Here is a 19010-nt window from a genome sequence, read left to right as displayed (position 1 = left end):
ACTGAGGGAGCGCCGCACTGTCGGAGGGGCGGTACTGAGGGAGCGCAGCACTGTCGGAGGGGCAGTACTGAGGGAGCGCCGCACTGTCGGAGGGGCTGTACTGAGGGAGCGCCGCACTGTCAGAAGGGCGGTACTGAGGGAGCGCCGCACTGTCGGAGGGGCGGTACTGAGGGAGCGCCGCACTGTCGGAGGGGCGGTACTGAGGGAGCGCCGCACTGTCGGAGGGGCGGTACTGAGGGAGCGCCGCACTGTCGGAGGGGCGGTACTGAGGGAGCGCCGCACTGTCGGAGGGGCGGTACTGAGGGAGCGCCGCACTGTCGGAGGGGCGGTACTGAGGGAGCGCCGCACTGTCGGAGGGGCGGTACTGAGGGAGCGCCGCACTGTCGGAGGGGCGGTACTGAGTGAGCGCCGCACTGTCGGAGGGGCGGTACTGAGGGAGCGCCGCACTGTCGGAGGGGCGGTACTGAGGGAGCGCCGCACTGTCGGAGGGGCGGTACTGAGGGAGCGCCGCACTGTCGGAGGGGCGGTACTGAGGGAGCGCCGCACTGTCTGAGGGGCGGTACTGAGGGAGCGCCGCACTGTCGGAGGGGCGGTACTGAGGGAGCGCCGCACTGTCGGAGGGGCGGTACTGCGGGAGCACCGCACTGTCGGAGGGGCGGTACTGAGGGAGCGCCGCACTGTCGGAGGGGCAGTACTGAGGGAGCGCCGCACTGTCGGAGGGGCGGTACTGAGGGAGCGCCGCACTGTCAGAGGGGCAGTACTGAGGGAGCGCCGCACTGTCGGAGGGGCAGTACTGAGGGAGCGCCGCACTGTCGGAGGGGCAGTACTGAGGGAGCGCCGCACTGTCGGAGGGGCGGTACTGAGGGAGCGCCGCACTGTCGGAGGGGCAGTACTGAGGGAGCGCCGCACTGTCGGAGGGGCAGTACTGAGGGAGCGCCGCACTGTCGGAGGGGCAGTACTGAGGGAGCGCCGCACTGTCGGAGGGGCGGTACTGAGGGAGCGCCGCACTGTCGGAGGGGCAGTACTGAGGGAGCGCCGCACTGTCGGAGGGGCGGTACTGAGGGAGCGCCGCACTGCCGGCGGGGCGGTACTGAGGGAGCGCCGCACTGTCGGAGGGGCGGTACTGAGGGAGCGCCGCACTGCCGGAGGGGCGGTACTGAGGGAGCGCCGCACTGTCGGAGGGGCGGTACTAAGGGAGCGCCGCACTGTCGGAGGGGCGCTACTGAGGGAGCGCCGCACTGTCGGAGGGGCAGTACTGAGGGAGCGCCGCCCTGTCGGAGGGGCGGTACTGAGGGAGCGCCGCACTGTCGGAGGGGCGGTACTGAGGGAGCGCCGCACTGTCGGAGGGGCTGTACTGAGGGAGCGCCGCACTGTCGGAGGGGCGGTACTGAGGGAGCGCCGCACTGTCGGAGGGGCGGTACTGAGGGAGCGCCGCACTGTCGGAGGGGCGGTACTGAGGGAGCGCCGCACTGTCGGAGGGGCTGTACTGAGGGAGTGCCGCACTGTCGGAGGGGCGGTACTGAGGGAGCGCCGCACTGTCGGAGGGGCGGTACTGAGGGAGCGCCGCACTGTCGGAGGGGCGGTACTGAGGGAGCGCCGCACTGTCGGAGGGGCGGTACTGAGGGAGCGCCGCACTGTCGGAGGGGCGGTACTGAGGGAGCGCCGCACTGTCGGAGGGGCGGTACTGAGGGAGCGCCGCACTGTCGGAGGGGCGGTACTGAGGGAGCGCCGCACTGTCGGGGGGGCGGTACTGAGGGAGCGCCGCACTGTCGGAGGGGCAGTACTGAGGGAGCGCCGCACTGTCGGAGGGGCGGTACTGAGGGAGCGCCCCACTGTCGGAGGGGCGGTACTGAGGGAGCGCCGCACTGTCGGAGGGGCGGTACTGAGGGAGCGCCGCACTGTCGGAGGGGCGGTACTGAGGGAGCGCCGCACTGTCGGAGGGGCGGTACTGAGGGAGCGCCGCACTGTCGGAGGGGCGGTACTGAGGGAGCGCCGCACTGTCGGAGGGGCGGTACTGAGGGAGCGCCGCACTGTCGGAGGGGCGGTACTGAGGGAGCGCCGCACTGTCGGAGGGGCGGTACTGAGGGAGCGCCGCAATGTCGGAGGGGCGGTACTGAGGGAGCGCCGCACTGTCGGAGGGGCGGTCCTGAGGGAGCGCCGCACTGTCGGAGGGGCAGTACTGAGGGAGCGCCGCACTGTCAGAGGGGTAGTACTGAGGTAGCGCCGCACTGTCGGAGGGGTAATACTGAGGGAGCGTCGCACTGTCGGAGGGGTAGTACTGAGGCAGCGCCGCACTGTCGGAGGGGCAGTACTGATGGAGCGCCGCACTGTCGGAGGGGCAGTACTGAGGGAGCGCCGCACTGTCGGAGGGGCGGTACTGAGGGAGCGCCGCACTGTCGGAGGGGCGGTACTGAGGGAGCGCCGCACTGTCGGGGGGGCGGTACTGAGGGAGCGCCGCACTGTCGGAGGGGCGGTACTGAGGGAGCGCCGCACTGTCGGAGGGGCGGTACTGAGGGAGCGCCGCACTGTCGGAGGGGCGGTACTGAGGGAGCGCCGCACTGTCGGAGGGGCGGTACTGAGGGAGCGCCGCACTGTCGGAGGGGCGGTACTGAGGGAGCGCCGCACTGTCGGAGGGGCGGGTACTGAGGGAGCGCCGCACTGTCGGAGGGGCGGTACTGAGGGAGCGCCGCGCTGTCGGAGGGGCGGTACTGAGGGAGCGCCGCACTGTCGGAGGGGCGGTACTGAGGGAGCGCCGCACTGTCGGAGGGGCGGTACTGAGGGAGCGCCGCACTGTCGGAGGGGCGGTACTGAGGGAGCGCCGCACTGTCGGAGGGGCGGTACTGAGGGAGCGCCGCACTGTCGGAGGGGCGGTACTGAGGGAGCGCCGCACTGTCGGAGGGGCGGTACTGAGGGAGCGCCGCACTGTCGGAGGGGCGGTACTGAGGGAGCGCCGCACTGTCGGAGGGGCGGTACTGAGGGAGCGCCGCACTGTCTGAGGGGCGGTACTGAGGGAGCGCCGCACTGTCGGAGGTGCGGTACTGAGGGAGCGCCGCACTGTCGGAGGGGCGGTACTGTGGGAGCGCCGCACTGTCGGAGGGGCGGTACTGAGGGAGCGCCGCACTGTCGGAGGGGCAGTACTGAGGGAGCGCCGCACTGTCGGAGGGGCGGTACTGAGGGAGCGCCGCACTGTCAGAGGGGCAGTACTGAGGGAGCGCCGCACTGTCGGAGGGGCAGTACTGAGGGAGCGCCGCACTGTCGGAGGGGCAGTACTGAGGGAGCGCCGCACTGTCGGTGGGGCGGTACTGAGGGAGCGCCGCACTGTCGGAGGGGCGGTACTGAGGGAGCGCCGCAATGTCGGAGGGGCGGTACTGAGGGAGCGCCGCACTGTCGGAGGGGCGGTACTGAGGGAGCGCCGCACTGTCGGAGGGGCAGTACTGAGGGAGCGCCGCACTGTCAGAGGGGTAGTACTGAGGTAGCGCCGCACTGTCGGAGGGGTAATACTGAGGGAGCGTCGCACTGTCGGAGGGGTAGTACTGAGGCAGCGCCGCACTGTCGGAGGGGCAGTACTGATGGAGCGCCGCACTGTCGGAGGGGCAGTACTGAGGGAGCGCCGCACTGTCGGAGGGGCAGTACTGAGGGAGCGCCGCACTGTCGGAGGGGCGGTACTGAGGGAGCGCCGCACTGTCGGGGGGGCGGTACTGAGGGAGCGCCGCACTGTCGGAGGGGCGGTACTGAGGGAGCGCCGCACTGTCGGAGGGGCGGTACTGAGGGAGCGCCGCACTGTCGGAGGGGCGGTACTGAGGGAGCGCCGCACTGTCGGAGAGGGCGGTACTGAGGGAGCGCCGCACTGTCGGCGGGGGCGGTACTGAGGGAGCGCCGCACTGTCGGAGGGCCGGTACTGAGGGAGCGCCGCACTGTCGGAGGGGCGGTACTGAGGGAGCGCCGCACTGTCGGAGGGGCGGGTACTGAGGGAGCGCCGCACTGTCGGAGGGGCGGTACTGAGGGAGCGCCGCACTGTCGGAGGGGCGGTACTGAGGGAGCGCCGCACTGTCGGAGGGGCGGTACTGAGGGAGCGCCGCACTGTCGGAGGGGCGGTACTGAGGGAGCGCCGCACTGTCGGAGGGGCGGTACTGAGGGAGCGCCGCACTGTCGGAGGGGCAGTACTGAGGTAGCGCCGCACTGTCGGAGGGGCAGTACTGAGGGAGCGTCGCACTGTCGGAGGGTAGTACTGAGGGAGCGTCGCACTGTCGGAGGGGCGGTACTGAGGGAGCGCCGCACTGTCGGAGGGGCAGTACTGAGGTAGCGCCGCACTGTCGGAGGGGCAGTACTGAGGGAGCGTCGCACTGTCGGAGGGGTAGTACTGAGGGAGCGTCGCACTGTCGGAGGGGCGGTACTGAGGGAGCGCCACACTGTCGGAGGGGCAGTACTGAGGGAGCGCCGCACTGTCGGAGGGGCGGTACTGAGGGAGCGCCGCACTGTCGGAGGGGCGGTACTGAGGGAGCGCCGCACTGTCGGAGGGGCAGTACTGAGGGAGCGCCGCACTGTCGGAGGGGCGGTACTGAGGGAGCGCCGCACTGTCGGAGGGGCGGTACTGATGGAGCGCCGCACTGTCGGAGGGCGGTACTGAGGGAGCGCCGCACTGTCGGAGGGGCGGTACTGAGGGAGCGCCGCACTGTCGGAGGGGCAGTACTGAGGGAGCGCCGCACTGTCGGAGGGGCGGTACTGAGGGAGCGCCGTACTGTCGGAGGGGCGGTACTGAGGGAGCGCCGCACTGTCGGAGGGGCGGTACTGAGGGAGCGCCGCACTGTCGGAGGGCGGTACTGAGGGAGCGCCACACTGTCGGATGGGCGGTACTGAGGGAGCACCGCACTGTCGGAGGGGCAGTACTGAGGGAGCACCGCACTGTCAGAGGTGCCGTCTTTTGGGATGAGACGTTAAACCCGAGGACCCCGTCTGCCCCCTCAGGTGGATGTAAAAGATCCCACGGCCACTATTGGAAGAAGAGCAGGAGCGAGTTCTCCCCGGTGTCCTGGGGCCGATATTCATCCCTCAATCAACATCACCAAAGCGTGTTCGTGCGCGTGCTTGTTCTGGCTGACAGTGGATCGGTTAAGTCCGTCTCTCACTGCCTGACCTCACCCAGCTGACACTCAGCACCCTCCCCTTTCAGACTATCAAGAGGAAGCGAGACTTTCTGCAGCTGTGGTGACTTCCTCACGCTGGTCTCGGGGTAACTGGATTCACAGCCCCTCGCTCGCACTGAACTCTGCCATCCTCTCTCCTCTCACTGCATCTGTGTTCTCTTCGCCCCCCCCCCCCCGCCCCGCCATCTCCCCCATCACCGATCTCCCTGCAGGATCCAAGCGCCTCGCACCTCCGGGACGTGAAGCAACAGCTCCTGTCGAAACCGTTAACTGCGCCGAAACCTCTGAGGTAAGATAAGGCTGCTTGTGATGAGTGCGAGAGGTGGGGAGCGAGCGCTAGAGAGAGGGGGTGGGGGAGGGAGTGTGAGAGAGAGGGAGAGCGAGCGCAAGAGAGAGGGGGAGACAGAGCGAGAGAGGGGGAGCAAGTGCAAGAGAGGGAAGGGGAGTGTGAGAGAAGGGGGAACGACGCGAGAGAGAGGGGGAGGGAGAGGGAGAGCAAGTGCGGGAGAGGGGAAGGGAGTGCGAGAGAAAGGGGGGGAGACGGGGGGGGAGGGAGTGCGAGAGAGGGGGAGAACGAGCGTGAGAGAGCAGGGGGGAGTGTGAGAGAGAGGGAGGGGGGAGTGCGAGGGAGGGGGAGTGCGAGAGATGGGGAGGGGGAGTGAGGGGGAGGGGGAGTGCGAGAGATGGGGTGTGCGAGAGAGGGGGAGGGGGAGTGCGAGAGGGGGAGGGGGATTGCGAGAGAGGGGGAGGGGGAGTGCGAGGGAGGGGGAGTGCGAGAGATGGGGAGTGCGAGGGAGGGGGAGTGCGAGAGAGGGGGAGGGGGAGTGCGAGAGAGGGGGAGGGGGAGTGCGAGAGAGGGGGAGTGCGAGAGATGGGGAGGGGGAGTGAGGGGGAGGGGGAGTGCGAGGGAGGGGGGAGTGCGAGAGATGGGGAGGGGGAGTGAGGGGGAGGGGGAGTGCGAGGGAGGGGGAGTGCGAGAGATGGGGAGGGGGAGTGAGGGGGGAGTGCGAGGGAGGGGGAGTGCGAGAGATGGGGAGGGGGAGGGAGGGGGAGTGCGAGGGAGGGGGAGTGCGAGAGATGGGGAGAGGGAGTGCGAGAGAGGGGGAGGGGGAGGGAGGGGGAGTGCGAGAGATGGGGAGGGGGAGTGCGAGAGAGGGGGGGGGAGTGCAAGAGAGAGGGAGGGGGAGTGCGAGAGGGGGAGGGGGAGTGCGAGAGAGGGGGAGGGGGAGTGCGAAGGGAGGGGGAGTGCGAGAGAGGGGGGGAGTGCGAGAGAGAGGGAGGGGGAGTGCGAGAGAGGGGGGGAGAGGGAGAGGGGGAGGGGGAGTGCGAGAGAGGGGGAGCGCGAGAGAGGGAGGGGGAGTGCGAGAGAGGGGGAGGGGGAGCGCGAGAGAGGGGAGGGGGAGAGGGAGAGGGAGGAGGAGCACGAGAGAGGGGAGGGGGAGCGCGAGAGAGGGAGGGGGAGTGCGAGAGAGGGAGGGGGAGTGCGAGAGAGGGGGAGGGGGAGCGCGAGAGAGGGGAGGGGGAGCGCGAGAGGGGAGGAGGAGCGCGAGAGAGGGGAGGGGGAGCGCGAGAGAGGGAGGGGGAGCACGAGAGAGGGAGGGGGAGCGCGAGAGAGGGGAGGGGGAGCGCGAGAGAGGGAGGGGGAGCGCGAGAGAGGGAGGGGGAGCGCGAGAGAGGGAGGGGGAGCGCGAGAGAGGGGAGGAGGAGCGCGAGAGAGGGGAGGGGGAGCGCGAGAGAGGGAGGGGGAGCGCGAGAGAGGGAGGGGGAGCGCGAGAGAGGGAGGGGGAGCGCGAGGGAGGGGGAGCGCGAGAGAGGGGGAGGGGAGGGGAGCGCGAGGGAGGGGGAGCGCGAGAGAGGGGGAGGGGGAGCGAGAGAGAGGGGGAGCGCGAGAGAGGGGGAGGGGGAGTGCGAGAGAGGGGGAGGGGGAGCGCGAGAGAGGGAGGGGGAGAGAGGGGGAGGGGGAGCGCGAGAGAGGGAGGGGGGAGAGGGAGCGCGAGGGTGGGGGAGCGCGAGGGAGGGGGAGAGAGAGGGAGGGGGAGTGCGAGAGGGGAAGGGGGAACGCAAGAGAGGGAGGGGGGGAGTGCGAGAGAGGGAGGGGAGAGCGAGGGAGGGGGAGTGCGAGGGAGGGGGAGGGGGAGTACGAGAGAGGGAGGGGGAGTGCGAGGGAGGGGGAGTGCGAGGGAGGGGGAGTGCGCGAGAGGGAGGGAGGGGGAAGCGCGAGAGGGGGAGGGGGGGAGAGCGAGAGAGAGGGAGGGGGAGGGCGAGAGAGAGGGAGGGGGAGTGCGAGAGAGAGGGAGGGAGACCGAGAGAGGGGGAGGGAGAGCGAGGGGGGAGGGCGAGCGAGAGGGGCGGGGAGCTTTACTCTGTATCTAACCCGTGCTGTACCTGCCCTGGGAGTGTTTGATGGGACAGTGTAGAGGGAGCTTTACTGTGTATCTAACCCGTGATGGAGCCTGGGATCTTCCTGCTCTGTGTGGGGCTCAGTACCGCCCTCTGGGTGATAAAGTGATTGCTGTCACCTGGAACTAATTTACCTTTTGTTTTTTCTTTCTGCTTCCTGTTGACCTGCCACGGTTGCCACGGATACCCCAGCCTGCCCAAGAAGGCAGGTAGGCCCCAGGCGACGGAGTCGATGCCCACGGACAGCGGGATGGGCGACACGTACGCGATCGTGGCCCGCCCCCGGGCGGCAGGGGCAGCGGCCCTCCACCCACCATCTGGCAACGCCTACGAGAACGTGGACCCGAGCGCGAGGGCCAGCAGCGAGCAGCCGCTGTACAGCACGGTGATCGTCAAGGAGACGCCGCCCAGCCCCTCCCTGAAGGCCAAGGACACGTCGTGCCCCCGCACCCCGACATCCTACGCCGCCATCAGGTTCGGAGAGACCGGCCCGGACTGCCATCGGCCGCACTCGTCTGTGATCAGCAGCGGTGAGGCGATCCTTCACAAGACGCATTTATCCGGCGCCTTTAACGTAGTAAAATGTCCCAGGGCGCTTCTCAGGAGCGTAAATCAGACAAAATTTGACACTGAGCCACATAAGGAGATATTAGGGACCGGTGACCAAAAGCTTGGGTCAAAGAGGTCGGTTTTAAGGAGCGTCTTAAAGGAGGGGAGAGAGAGGCGGAGAGGGTTAGGGAGGGAATTCCAGAGCTTAGGGGACCTGGCGCGGTCGCCAGTGGCAGAGCGATGGAAATCGGCAAGATGTGCAAGAGGCCAGGATTGGAGGAGCGCAGAGATCTCGGGAGGTTGTAGGGGCTGGAGGAGGTTACAGAGATAGGGAGAGGTACGAGGAGGCCATGGAGGGATTTGAAAATGAGGATGATAGAACGTCCCAGGACGCTTCACAGGAGCGTAAATCAGACAAAATTTGACCCCGAGCTACATAAGGAGATATTCGGGACCGGCGACCAAAAGCTGGGTCACAGAGGTCGGTTTTAAGGAGCGTCTTAAAGGAGGGGAGAGAGGCGGAGAGGTTTAATTTGCAACAAGCCATAAAAACCCAAAAGGAAAAGTGATCTAACCATGGCTAACAAAAGAAATTAAAGCTAGTATTAAGTCAAAAGTGGAAGCTTATAAAGTTGCCAGAAAAAAGCAGTTAGCCTGAGGATTGGGATCTTTTTAGAAATCAGCAAAGTGGGGCGGCGGGGGCGGGGGGCAAGAAATTGATAAAGAGAGGGTAAATGGAATATGAGCACAAACTAGTGAAAAATATAAAAACGGATTGTAAAAGCTTCTATAGGTATGTGAAAAGGAAAAGACTGGCGAAGGTAAATGTAGGTTCTTTACAGTCAGAGACGGGAGAATTTATAATGGGGAATGAGGAAATGGCAGAGAAATTAAATAAGTACTTTGTTTCTGTCTTCACGGAGGAAGACACAAAAAACCTCCCAGAAATACGAGAAAACCAAGAGTGTGGCAAGAATGAGGAACTTAAAGAAATTATTATTAGTAAAAAAACAGTACTAGCAAAATTAATGGGACTAAATGTCAATAAATCCCATGGACCGGATGACCTACATCCTAGGGTTTTGAAAGAGGTGGCCACTGGCATAGTGGACGCATTGGTTGTCATCTTCCCAAATTCTATAGATTCTGGAATGGTTCCTGCAGATTGGAGGATAGCAAATATAATCCCGCTACTTAAGAAAGGAGGGAGAGAGAAAACGGGGAACTACAGACCCGCTAGCCTCACATCAGTAGTTGGGAAAATGCTGGAATCTATTATAAAGGATGCAATAACTGGACACTTTGCCCAATCTTACTATTAGTTTCTGAGTCAACATAGATTTATGAAAAGGGAAATCCTGTTTGACAAACCGATTGGAGTTCTTTGAGGATGTAACTAGTGGAGTAGACAAAGGGGAACCGGTAGATGTGGTGTATCTGGATTTTCAAAAGACCTTCGATAAGGTCCCACACAAGAGATTGGTGAACAAAATTAGGGCACATGGAATTGGGGGTAATATACTAGCATGGATTGAGAATTGGTTAACAGACAGAAAACAAAGAGTAGGGATGATCGGGTCTTTTCCAGGATGGCAGGCTGTGACTAGTGGGGTACCGCAAGGATCGGTGCTTGGGCCCCAGCTATTCACAATCTATATCAATGATTTAGATGAGGGGACTAAATGTAACATTTCCAAATTTGCTGATGATACAAAGCTAGGTGGCAGTGTCAGTTGTGAAGAGGATGTGAAGAGGCTCCAAGGGGATCTCGACAGGCTCAGTGAGTGGGCGAGAACATGGCAGATGGAATATAATGTGGATAAATGTGAAGTTATCCACTTTGGTAGAAAAAACAGAAAGGCAGAGTATTTCCTAAATGGTGAAAGATTGGGGAATGCAGATGCCCAAAGGGACCTGGGTGTCCTTGTACATAAGTCACTGAAAGTGAATGTACAGGTGCAGCAAGCCATTAGGAAGGCAAATGGTATGCTGGCCTTCATTACAGGGGGATTTGAGTACAGGAGTAAAGAAGTCTTACTCCAATTATATAGGGCCTTGGTGAGACCACACCGGGAGTACTGTGTACAATTTTGGTCTCCTTACCTAAGGAAGGATATACTTGCCATAGAGGGAGTGCAACGAAGGTTCGCGAGATTGATTCCTGGGATGGGGGGACTGTCGTATGAGAAGAGATTGAGTAAACTAGGCCTGTATTCTCTTGAATTCAGAAGAATGAGAGGGGATCTCATTGAAGCATACAAAATGATTACAGGGCTTGATAGGGTGGATGCTGGGAGAATGTTTCCCTTGGCTGGGGAGTCTAGAACCAGGGGCTGCAGCCTCAGGATAAAGGGTAGGCCATTCAGGACTGAGATGAGGAGAAATTTCTTCACACAGAGGGTGGTGAATCTTTGGAATTCTCTACCCCAGAGGGCTGTGGAGGCTCAGTCATTGGGTCTATTCAAATCAAAAGTTGATAGATTTCTGACCAGTAAGGGCATCAAGGGATACGGCGATAGGGCCGGTGAATGGAGTTGAGGCAGAAGATCAGCCATGATCTCATTGAATGGCGGAGCAGGCTTGAAGGGCCGAATGGCCTACACCTGCTCCTATTTCTTATATGTTCTTATATTTAGGCAGGGAATTCCAGAGCTTGGGGCCCAGGCGGCTGAAGGCACGGCCGCCAACAGCGGAGCGATGGAAATCGGGGGATGCGCAAGAGGCCAGAATTGGAGGAGCGCAGAGATCGCGGAGGGGTTGTGTCAGCCGTGGCTCAGTGGGTAGCACACTCGCCTCTGAGTCAGCAGGTTGTGAGTTCAAGTCCCACTCCAGGGACTCGAGCAAAAAAATCTAGACTGACACACCAGTTTAGTGCTGAGGGAGCGCCGCACTGTCGGAGGGGCGGTACCGAGGGAGCGCCGCACTGTCGGAGGGGCGGTACTGAGGGAGCGCCGCACTGTCGGAGGGGCGGTACTGAGGGAGCGCCGCACTGTCGGAGGGGCGGTACTGAGGGAGCGCCGCACTGTCGGAGGGGCGGTACTGAGGGAGCGCCGCACTGTCGGAGGGGGCAGTACTGAGGGAGCGCCGCACTGTCGGAGGGGCAGTACTGAGGGAGCGCCGCACTGTCGGAGGGGCGGTACTGAGGGAGCGCCGCACTGTCGGAGGGGCAGTACTGAGGGAGCGCCGCACTGTCGGAGGGGCGGTACTGAGGGAGCGCTGCACTGTCGGAGGGGCAGTACTGAGGGAGCGCCGCACTGTCGGAGGGACGGTACTGAGGGAGCACCGCACTGTCGGAGGGGCGGTACTGAGGGAGCGCCGCACTGTCGGAGGGGCGGTACTGAGGGAGCGCCGCACTGTCGGAGGGGCGGTACTGAGGGAGCGTCGCACTGTCGGAGGGGCGGTACTGAGGGAGCACCGCACTGTCGGAGGGGCGGTACTGAGGGAGCACCGCACTGTCGGAGGGGCGGTACTGAGGGAGCGCCGCACTGTTGGAGGGGCGGTACTGAGGGAGCGCCGCACTGTCGGAGGGGCTGTACTGAGGGCGCGCTGCACTGTCAGAGGAGTGGTACTGAGGGAGCGCCGCACTGTCGGAGGGGCAGTACTGAGGGAGCGCCGCACTGTCGGAGGGGCAGTACTGAGGGAGCGCCGCACTGTGGGAGGGGCAGTACTGAGGGAGCGCCGCACTGTCGGAGGGGCAGTATTGAGGGAGCGCCGCACTGTCGGAGGGGAGGTACTGAGGGAGCGCCGCACTGTCTGAGGTGCCATCTTTTGGATGAGGCGTTAAACCGAGGCCCCGCCTGCTCTCTCGGGTGGACATAAAAGATCCCACGGCCACTATTGGTAGAAGAGCAGGGGGGAGCGCTCCCCGGTGTCCTGGGGCCAATATTTATCCCTCAACCAACATCACTAAAACAGATTATCTGGTCATTGTCACATTGCTGTTTGTGGGATCTTGCTGTGCACAAATTGGCTGCCAGGTTGACATAGAAACATAGAAGATAGGAGCAGGAGTAGGCCATTCGGCCCATTGAGCCTGCTCCGCCATTCAATGCGATCATGGCTGATCATCCAATTTCAGTACTCGGTCCCTGCTTTCTCCCCATACCCCTTGATCCCTTTAGCCTTAAGAAATATATCCAACTGCTTCTTAAATATATTTAATGTATTGGCCTCCACTGCCTTCTGTGGTAGAGAATTCCACAGGTTCACCACTCTCTGGGTGAAGAAATTCCTCCTCATCTCTGTCCTAAATAGCTTACCCCTTATCCTTAGTCTGTGACCCCTGGTTCTGGACTCCCCCGCCATCGGGAACATCCTTCCTGCATCTAGTCTGTCTCGTCCTGTTAGAATTTTATAAGTTTCAATGAGATCCCCTCTCATTCTTCTAAACTCCAGCGAGTATAAGCCCAATCGACCCAATCTCTCCTCATACGTCATTCCTGCCATCCCAGGTATCAGCCTGGTGAATCTTCACTGAACTCCTTCCATGGCAAGAACATCCTTCCTCAGATAAGGCGACCAAAACTGCACACAATACTCAAGGTCTGGTCTCACCAAGGCCCTGTACAATGGCAGCAAGACATCCTTGTTCCTGTACTCAAACCCTCTCGCTATGAAGGCCAACATACCATTTGCCTTCTTAACCGCCTGCTGCACCTGCGTGCTTACCTTCAGCGACTGGTGCACAAGGACACCCAGGCCTCGTTGCACTTCCCCTTCTCCCAATCTATTGCTATTCGGATAATAATCTACATTACAACAGTGACCGCCCTTCAAAAAGTACTTCATTGGCTGTAAAGCGCTTTGAGAGATCCGGTGGTCATGACAGGTGCTATATAAATGCAAATCTTTCTTTTTGTACTGCTGGCGGAGGTTACAGAGATTGGGATGGTGGTGAGGAGGCCACGGAGGGATTTGAACACGAGGATGGAGAATTTTTAAATCGAGGCGTTGCCGGACCGGGAGCCAGTGTAGATCAGCGAGCACAGGGCGTGTGATGGGTGAACGGGACTGGGCGCGAGTTAGGACATGGGGTCGGCAGAGTTTTAGATGAGTTGATGGTTACGGAGGGTGGAAGATGGGAGGCCGGCCAGGAGAGGGTTGGAATAATCGGAGTCTGGCGGTTAAATTCAGGAGCGCCCACTTTCGGGCATCCCCTGCGCAAGGACGGCACGGACCGAGGATCCCCAGATATTGGTTGCTCGGCAACCAACTCTGTCGTTGAGGACCTCTGACCTGAACGACAGATTTAATGCAATGAACGCTATGAGGATAGTGGACGTATTGTGACCAATTCTGGCCCACCGCACTTTAGGAAGGATATCAAGGTCTTGGAGAGGGGGCAGAGGAGATTGACCAGAATGGTACCAGGGATGAGGGCCTTCAGTGATGTGGAGAGACTGGAGAAGCTGGGGTTGTTCTCCTTGGAGCAGTGAAGGTTAAGGGGAGATTGACCAGAATGGTCCCAGGGATGAGGAACTTCAGTTATGTAGAGAGACTGGAGAAGCTGGGATTGTTCTCCTTAGAGCAGAGAAGGTTAAGGGGAGATTGACCAGAATGGTACCAGGGATGAGGGACTTCAGTGATGTGGAGAGACTGGAGAAGCTGGGGTTGTTCTCCTTAGAGCAGAGAAGGTTAAGGGGAGATTGACCAGAATGGTACCAGGGATGAGGGACTTCAGTAATGTGGGGAGACTGGAGAAGCTGGGGTTGTTCTCCTTAGAGCAGAGAAGGTTAAGGGGAGATTGACCAGAATGGTACCGGGGATGAGGGACTTCAGTAATGTGGAGAGACTGGAGAAGCTGGGGTTGTTCTCCTTATAGCAGAGAAGGTTAAGGGGAGATTGACCAGAATGGTACCAGGGATGAGGGACTTCAGTGATGTGGAGAGACTGGAGAAGCTGGGGTTGTTCTCCTTAGAGCAGAGAAGGTTAAGGGGAGATTGACCAGAATGGTACCAGGGATGGGGGACTTCAGTGATGTGGAGAGACTGGAGAAGCTGGGATTGTTCTCCTTAGAGCAGAGAAGGTTAAGGGGAGATTGACCAGAATGGTACCAGGGATGAGGGACTTCAGTGATGTGGAGAGACTGGAGAAGCTGGAGTTGTTCTCCTTAGAGCAGAGAAGGTTAAGGGGAGATTGACCAGAATGGTACCAGGGATGAGGGACTTCAGTGATGTGGAGAGACTGGAGAAGCTGGGGTTGTTCTCCTTGGAGCAGAGAAGGTTAAGGGGAGATTGACCAGAATGGTACCGGGGATGAGGGACTTCAGTGATGTGGAGAGACTGGAGAAGCTGGGGTTGTTCTCCTCAGAGCAGAGAAGGTTAAGGGGAGATTGACCAGAATGGTACCGGGGATGAGGGACTTCAGTGATATGGAGAGACTGGAGAAGCTGGGATTGTTCTCCTCAGAGCAGAGAAGGTTAAGGGGAGATTGACCAGAATGGTACCAGGGATGAGGGGCTTCAGTGATGTGGAGAGACTGGAGAAGCTGGGATTGTTCTCCTTGGAGCAGAGAAGGTTAAGGGGAGATTGACCAGAATGGTACCAGGGATGAGGGACTTCAGTGATGCGGAGAGACTGGAGAAGCTGGGATTGTTCTCCTTATAGCAGAGAAGGTTAAGGGGAGATTGACCAGAATGGTACCAGGGATGAGGGACTTCAGTGATGCGGAGAGACTGGAGAAGCTGGGATTGTTCTCCTTATAGCAGAGAAGGTTAAGGGGAGATTGACCAGAATGGTACCAGGGATGAGGGACTTCAGTGATGTGGAGAGACTGGAGAAGCTGGAGTTGTTCTCCTTGGAGCAGAGAAGGTTAAGGGGAGATTGACCAGAATGGTACCAGGGATGAGGGACTTCAGTTATGTGGAGAGACTGGAGAAGCTGGGATTGTTCTCCTTGGAGCAGAGAAGGTTAAGGGGAGATTGACCAGAATGGTACCAGGGATGAGGGACTTCAGTGATGTGGAGAGACTGGAGAAGCTGGGGTTGTTCTCCTTAGAGGTTAAGAGGAGATTTAATAGAGGTGTTCAAAATCATGAAGGATTTTGATATTGTTGTGGAGTATTTTAAACCAACACTCGACACAAGGTTTTAGATCGATAGTCAAGTTGTCTTTATTGCACCGGTGGGGAGACAGTGTGCTCTGTCTTAGCCAGACTTTTACAAACTGTTACAGCAAACACTACATTTTTATACATTATAATACACATGGCAGCCTCAGGCACAATTCATTCCTGCCACCTGATTGGATATTGCCCCACATGCACCTTCACGGACTGGTTACAAATCTTAATATAAACATGTGTAAGCTGCCTCCTCAATCAATCACTCAAACTGCTGAATGCTGATTAAAAGATACCTTGGGATGTAACCCAGATATAAAGTTTTTACGGGCAGTTGAAATCCCAGACACCCTGTCTGCATTTAATTGTTTTTTTAGCTTTCAAAGGTCAGCTTATCTTGACCGCCTCTTTATGGATGTGGTCTTTCATGTTAGTCCCTGTCTTTCTTACACCTTCAGTGAAACTGCCAGCGATGTCAGTTTAACTCTTTCCCCACTGCAATCCCCCCTTTTGGTACTTGGCCCTTGCCCGAGTTAAACCACATGTATAAGCATCGCTGTGCCTCCTGCCCCATGCGGCGATCAGGCGCTGGTTCGGGAGGCCCTGCATACCCATCATGTTCAGAGCAAACTTGTGTTTTCCAACTCTTTCCGACTCGCTTTAGCTCTTTGTTCGGTCCGTTTCTTTTTACAAGCGGTGCATGCTGCTATTCCCAATCCTGTAGCCATGACTAACTGTACTATCACTAATATATGAGAAATGATGCAGATCCATGGGTGTATGTTGACATTCATTCCCCAATCCCACAGCTTCTCATACCACGGGACTTCCTGTAGCTCTACCTCTGTGTCCCTTTCTAATTCCCCTTTGCAACACTATGTGTTGTTTCACCATCTTACTTAAATCCTCTTTCATTTCTTCATAATTGACCAACTCGTCCTTTAGACTATCTGGCGCATTTCGTTTTATTTCCTCCCTTGAATGTACATACACCAATCTGGTGTGTCCAATTGTCACAGGGATCTTTGGCGTAAAGCAGAAGTTAGGCATTGTGATTGCACATATTGGTACTCAGTCTCTGTGGTGGCTCTACAATACTCCCCTTTGCCTCTATATCCCGAGCGGGTGTGATGGTGATCAACATGTGATAAATCCAACACACACCCCTCTGTCTTATTATAGCCGCACTCATCCTTAGGGCCTTCTCCTACCAGATGTGGGCATATCGTAAGCGTGCCTTTCCCGTGGCATCTGTTTAGGGAGACTCCTCTCAAAGTACCATTCTTCCTGATGGCATAGGTATCAATTGGATAGTATTGGAGGCATGTCTCACCCCTTACTATGCCTATGTTTGTTACCTGGTACTGTGAGTATGGTCATGTTGATGGCTCTGGCAGCCTGGGGACAACCCAGAGTTGCAGCGGGGCGGGGGAGGGGGAAGAGAGACCCGAAGCACGTGTCGGAACCTCCGCATTTGATATCTGCAAATGGACCTAACGTCCGTCTGAGTCGCGGGTCAAAGGTGCTCCTCGTTTGTCCTTACCCAATATGGCAGGCGGCGCACTTCCTGTTCGTGCTCCCGGCCCGCCATTTTGAGTCCGTAGGAGGCCGCGCAGCCCCTGCAGAACGGTGGGGGGGGGTGTCTATACATCCCAATGTAACCCCCGCAGATTGGCCACAGAGTTGATGCCAAAGGGTGGGGAAACTATAACCGTGCGGTCACTCTGCGGAGATTTTCAAAGCAGGCTAAGAGGAGATTTAATCGAGATTCTTTTCAATATAAGGTTATAGGGAGGCTTTCGATGGGCCAAGAAGGGATGGTCAGGTGAAATTTCTTTTCAACGAGGGTTTTGGAGCAAAACCGACTGCCTGAAGCATCCTTCATGGGAATATTGGATCAATATTTGAAGCACGGCAGAATACAGGGGAGAGAGCGGGGCAGTGGGATTAGTTTGGGATTGATACAGGGCTATGGGGAGAGAGCAGGGCAGTGGGATTAGTTTGGGGATTGATACAGGGCTATGGGGAGAGAGCGGGGCAGTGGGATTAGTTTGGGATTGATACAGGGCTATGGGGAGAGAGCGGGGCAGTGGGATTAGTTTGGGGATTGATACAGGGCTATGGGGAGAGAGCGGGGCAGTGGGATTAGTTTGGGATTGATACAGGGATATGGGGAGAGAGCGGGGCAGTGGGATTAGTTTGGGATTGATACAGGGCTATGGGGAGAGAGCAGGGCAGTGGGATTAGTTTGGGGATTGATACAGGGCTATGGGGAGAGAGTGGGGCAGTGGGGTTAGTTTGGGATTGATACAGGGCTATGGGGAGAGAGCGGGGCAGTGGGGTTAGTTTAGCAATTGATGCAAGGCTATGGGGAGAGAGCGGGGCAGTGGGATTAGTTTGGGGATTGATACAGGGCTATGGGGAGAGAGTGGAGTAGTGGGATTAGTTTGGGGATTGATACAGGGCTATGGGGAGAGAGCGGGGCAGTGGGATTAGTTTGGGGATTGATACAGGGCTATGGGGAGAGAGTGGAGTAGTGGGATTAGTTTGGGGATTGATACAGGGCTATGGGGAGAGAGCGGGGCAGTGGGGTTAGTTTGGAATTGATACAGGGCTATGGGGAGAGAGCGGGGCAGTGGCATTAGTTTGGGGATTGATACAGGGCAATGGGGAGAGAGCGGGGCAGTGTGATTAGTTTGGGGATTGATACAGGGCTATGGGGAGAGAGCGGGGCAGTGGGGTTAGTTTGGGGATTGATACGGGGCTATGGGGAGAGAGCGGGGCAGTGGGATTAGTTTGGGGATTGATACAGGGCTATGGGGGGAGAGTGGGGCAGTGGGATTAGTTTGGGGATTGATACAGGGCTATGGGGAGAGAGCGGGGCAGTGGGATTAGTTTGAGATTGATACAGGGCTATGGGGAGAGAGCGGGGCAGTGGGATTAGTTTGGGGATTGATACAGGGCTATGGGGAGAGAGCGGGGCAGTGGGATTAGTTTGGGGATTGATACAGGGCTATGGGGAGAGAGCGGGGGCAGTGGGATTAGTTTGGGGATTGATAAAGGGCTATGGGGAGAGAGCGGGGCAGTGGGATTAGTTTGGTGATTGATACAGGGCTATGGGGAGAGAGCGGGGCAGTGGGATTAGTTTGGGGATTGATACAGGGCTATGGGGAGAGAGCGGGGCAGTGGGATTAGTTTGGGGATTGATACAGGGCTATGGGGAAAGAGCGGGGCAGTGGGATTTGTTTTGGATTGATACTGGGCTACGGGGAGAGAGCGGGGCAGTGGGATTAGTTTGGGGATTGATACAGGGCTATGGGGAGAGAGCGGGGCAGTGGGATTAGTTTGGGGATTGATACAGGGCTATGGGGAGAGAGCGGGGCAGTGGGATTAGTTTGGGATTGATACAGGGCTATGGGGAGAGAGCGGGCAGTGGGATTAGTTTGGGGATTGATACAGGGCTATGGGGAGAGAGCGGGGCAGTGGGATTAGTTTGGGATTGATACAGGGCTATGGGGAGAGAGCGGGGCAGTGGGATTAGTTTTGGATTGATACAGGGCTATGGGGAGAGAGCGGGGCAGTGGGATTAGTTTGGGATTGATACAGGGCTATGGGGAGAGAGCGGGGAAGTGGGATTAGTTTGGCGATTGATACAGGGCTATGGGAAGAGAGTGGGGCAGTGGGATTAGTTTGGGGATTGATACAGGGCTACGGGGAGAGAGTGGGGCAGTGGGATTAGTTTGGGGATTGATACAGGGCTGTGGGGGGGAGAGCTGGGCAGTGGGATTAGTTTGGGGATTGATACAGGGCTATGGGGAGAGAGTGGGGCAGTGGGGTTAGTTTGGCGATTGATACAGG

General features: G+C 59.0%; 1 protein-coding gene across 1 annotated transcript in view; it reads left to right on the top strand.

Annotated features, from left to right (window-relative positions):
• The window catches only part of LOC147086841 (tyrosine-protein phosphatase non-receptor type 18-like), a 67740-nt gene that overhangs the window by 26225 nt on the left and 22505 nt on the right, over window positions 1-19010 (top strand). The window contains exons 5-6 of the mRNA XM_085979021.1: window positions 5357-5433; window positions 7737-8074. Coding sequence (XP_085835147.1) covers window positions 5357-5433; window positions 7737-8074 — 415 coding nt within the window. The remainder of the gene's footprint in view (window positions 1-5356; window positions 5434-7736; window positions 8075-19010) is intronic.

Source organism: Somniosus microcephalus, unplaced genomic scaffold (genome assembly GCF_052327205.1).
Source record: "Somniosus microcephalus isolate GS21.2 unplaced genomic scaffold, FLI_Smic_1.0 unresolved_chr7, whole genome shotgun sequence".
In the NCBI taxonomy this organism is placed as follows: domain Eukaryota; kingdom Metazoa; phylum Chordata; class Chondrichthyes; order Squaliformes; family Somniosidae; genus Somniosus; species Somniosus microcephalus.
Note: the sequence above shows the minus strand (reverse complement) of the source record. Positions and strands in the feature narration are given on the sequence as shown.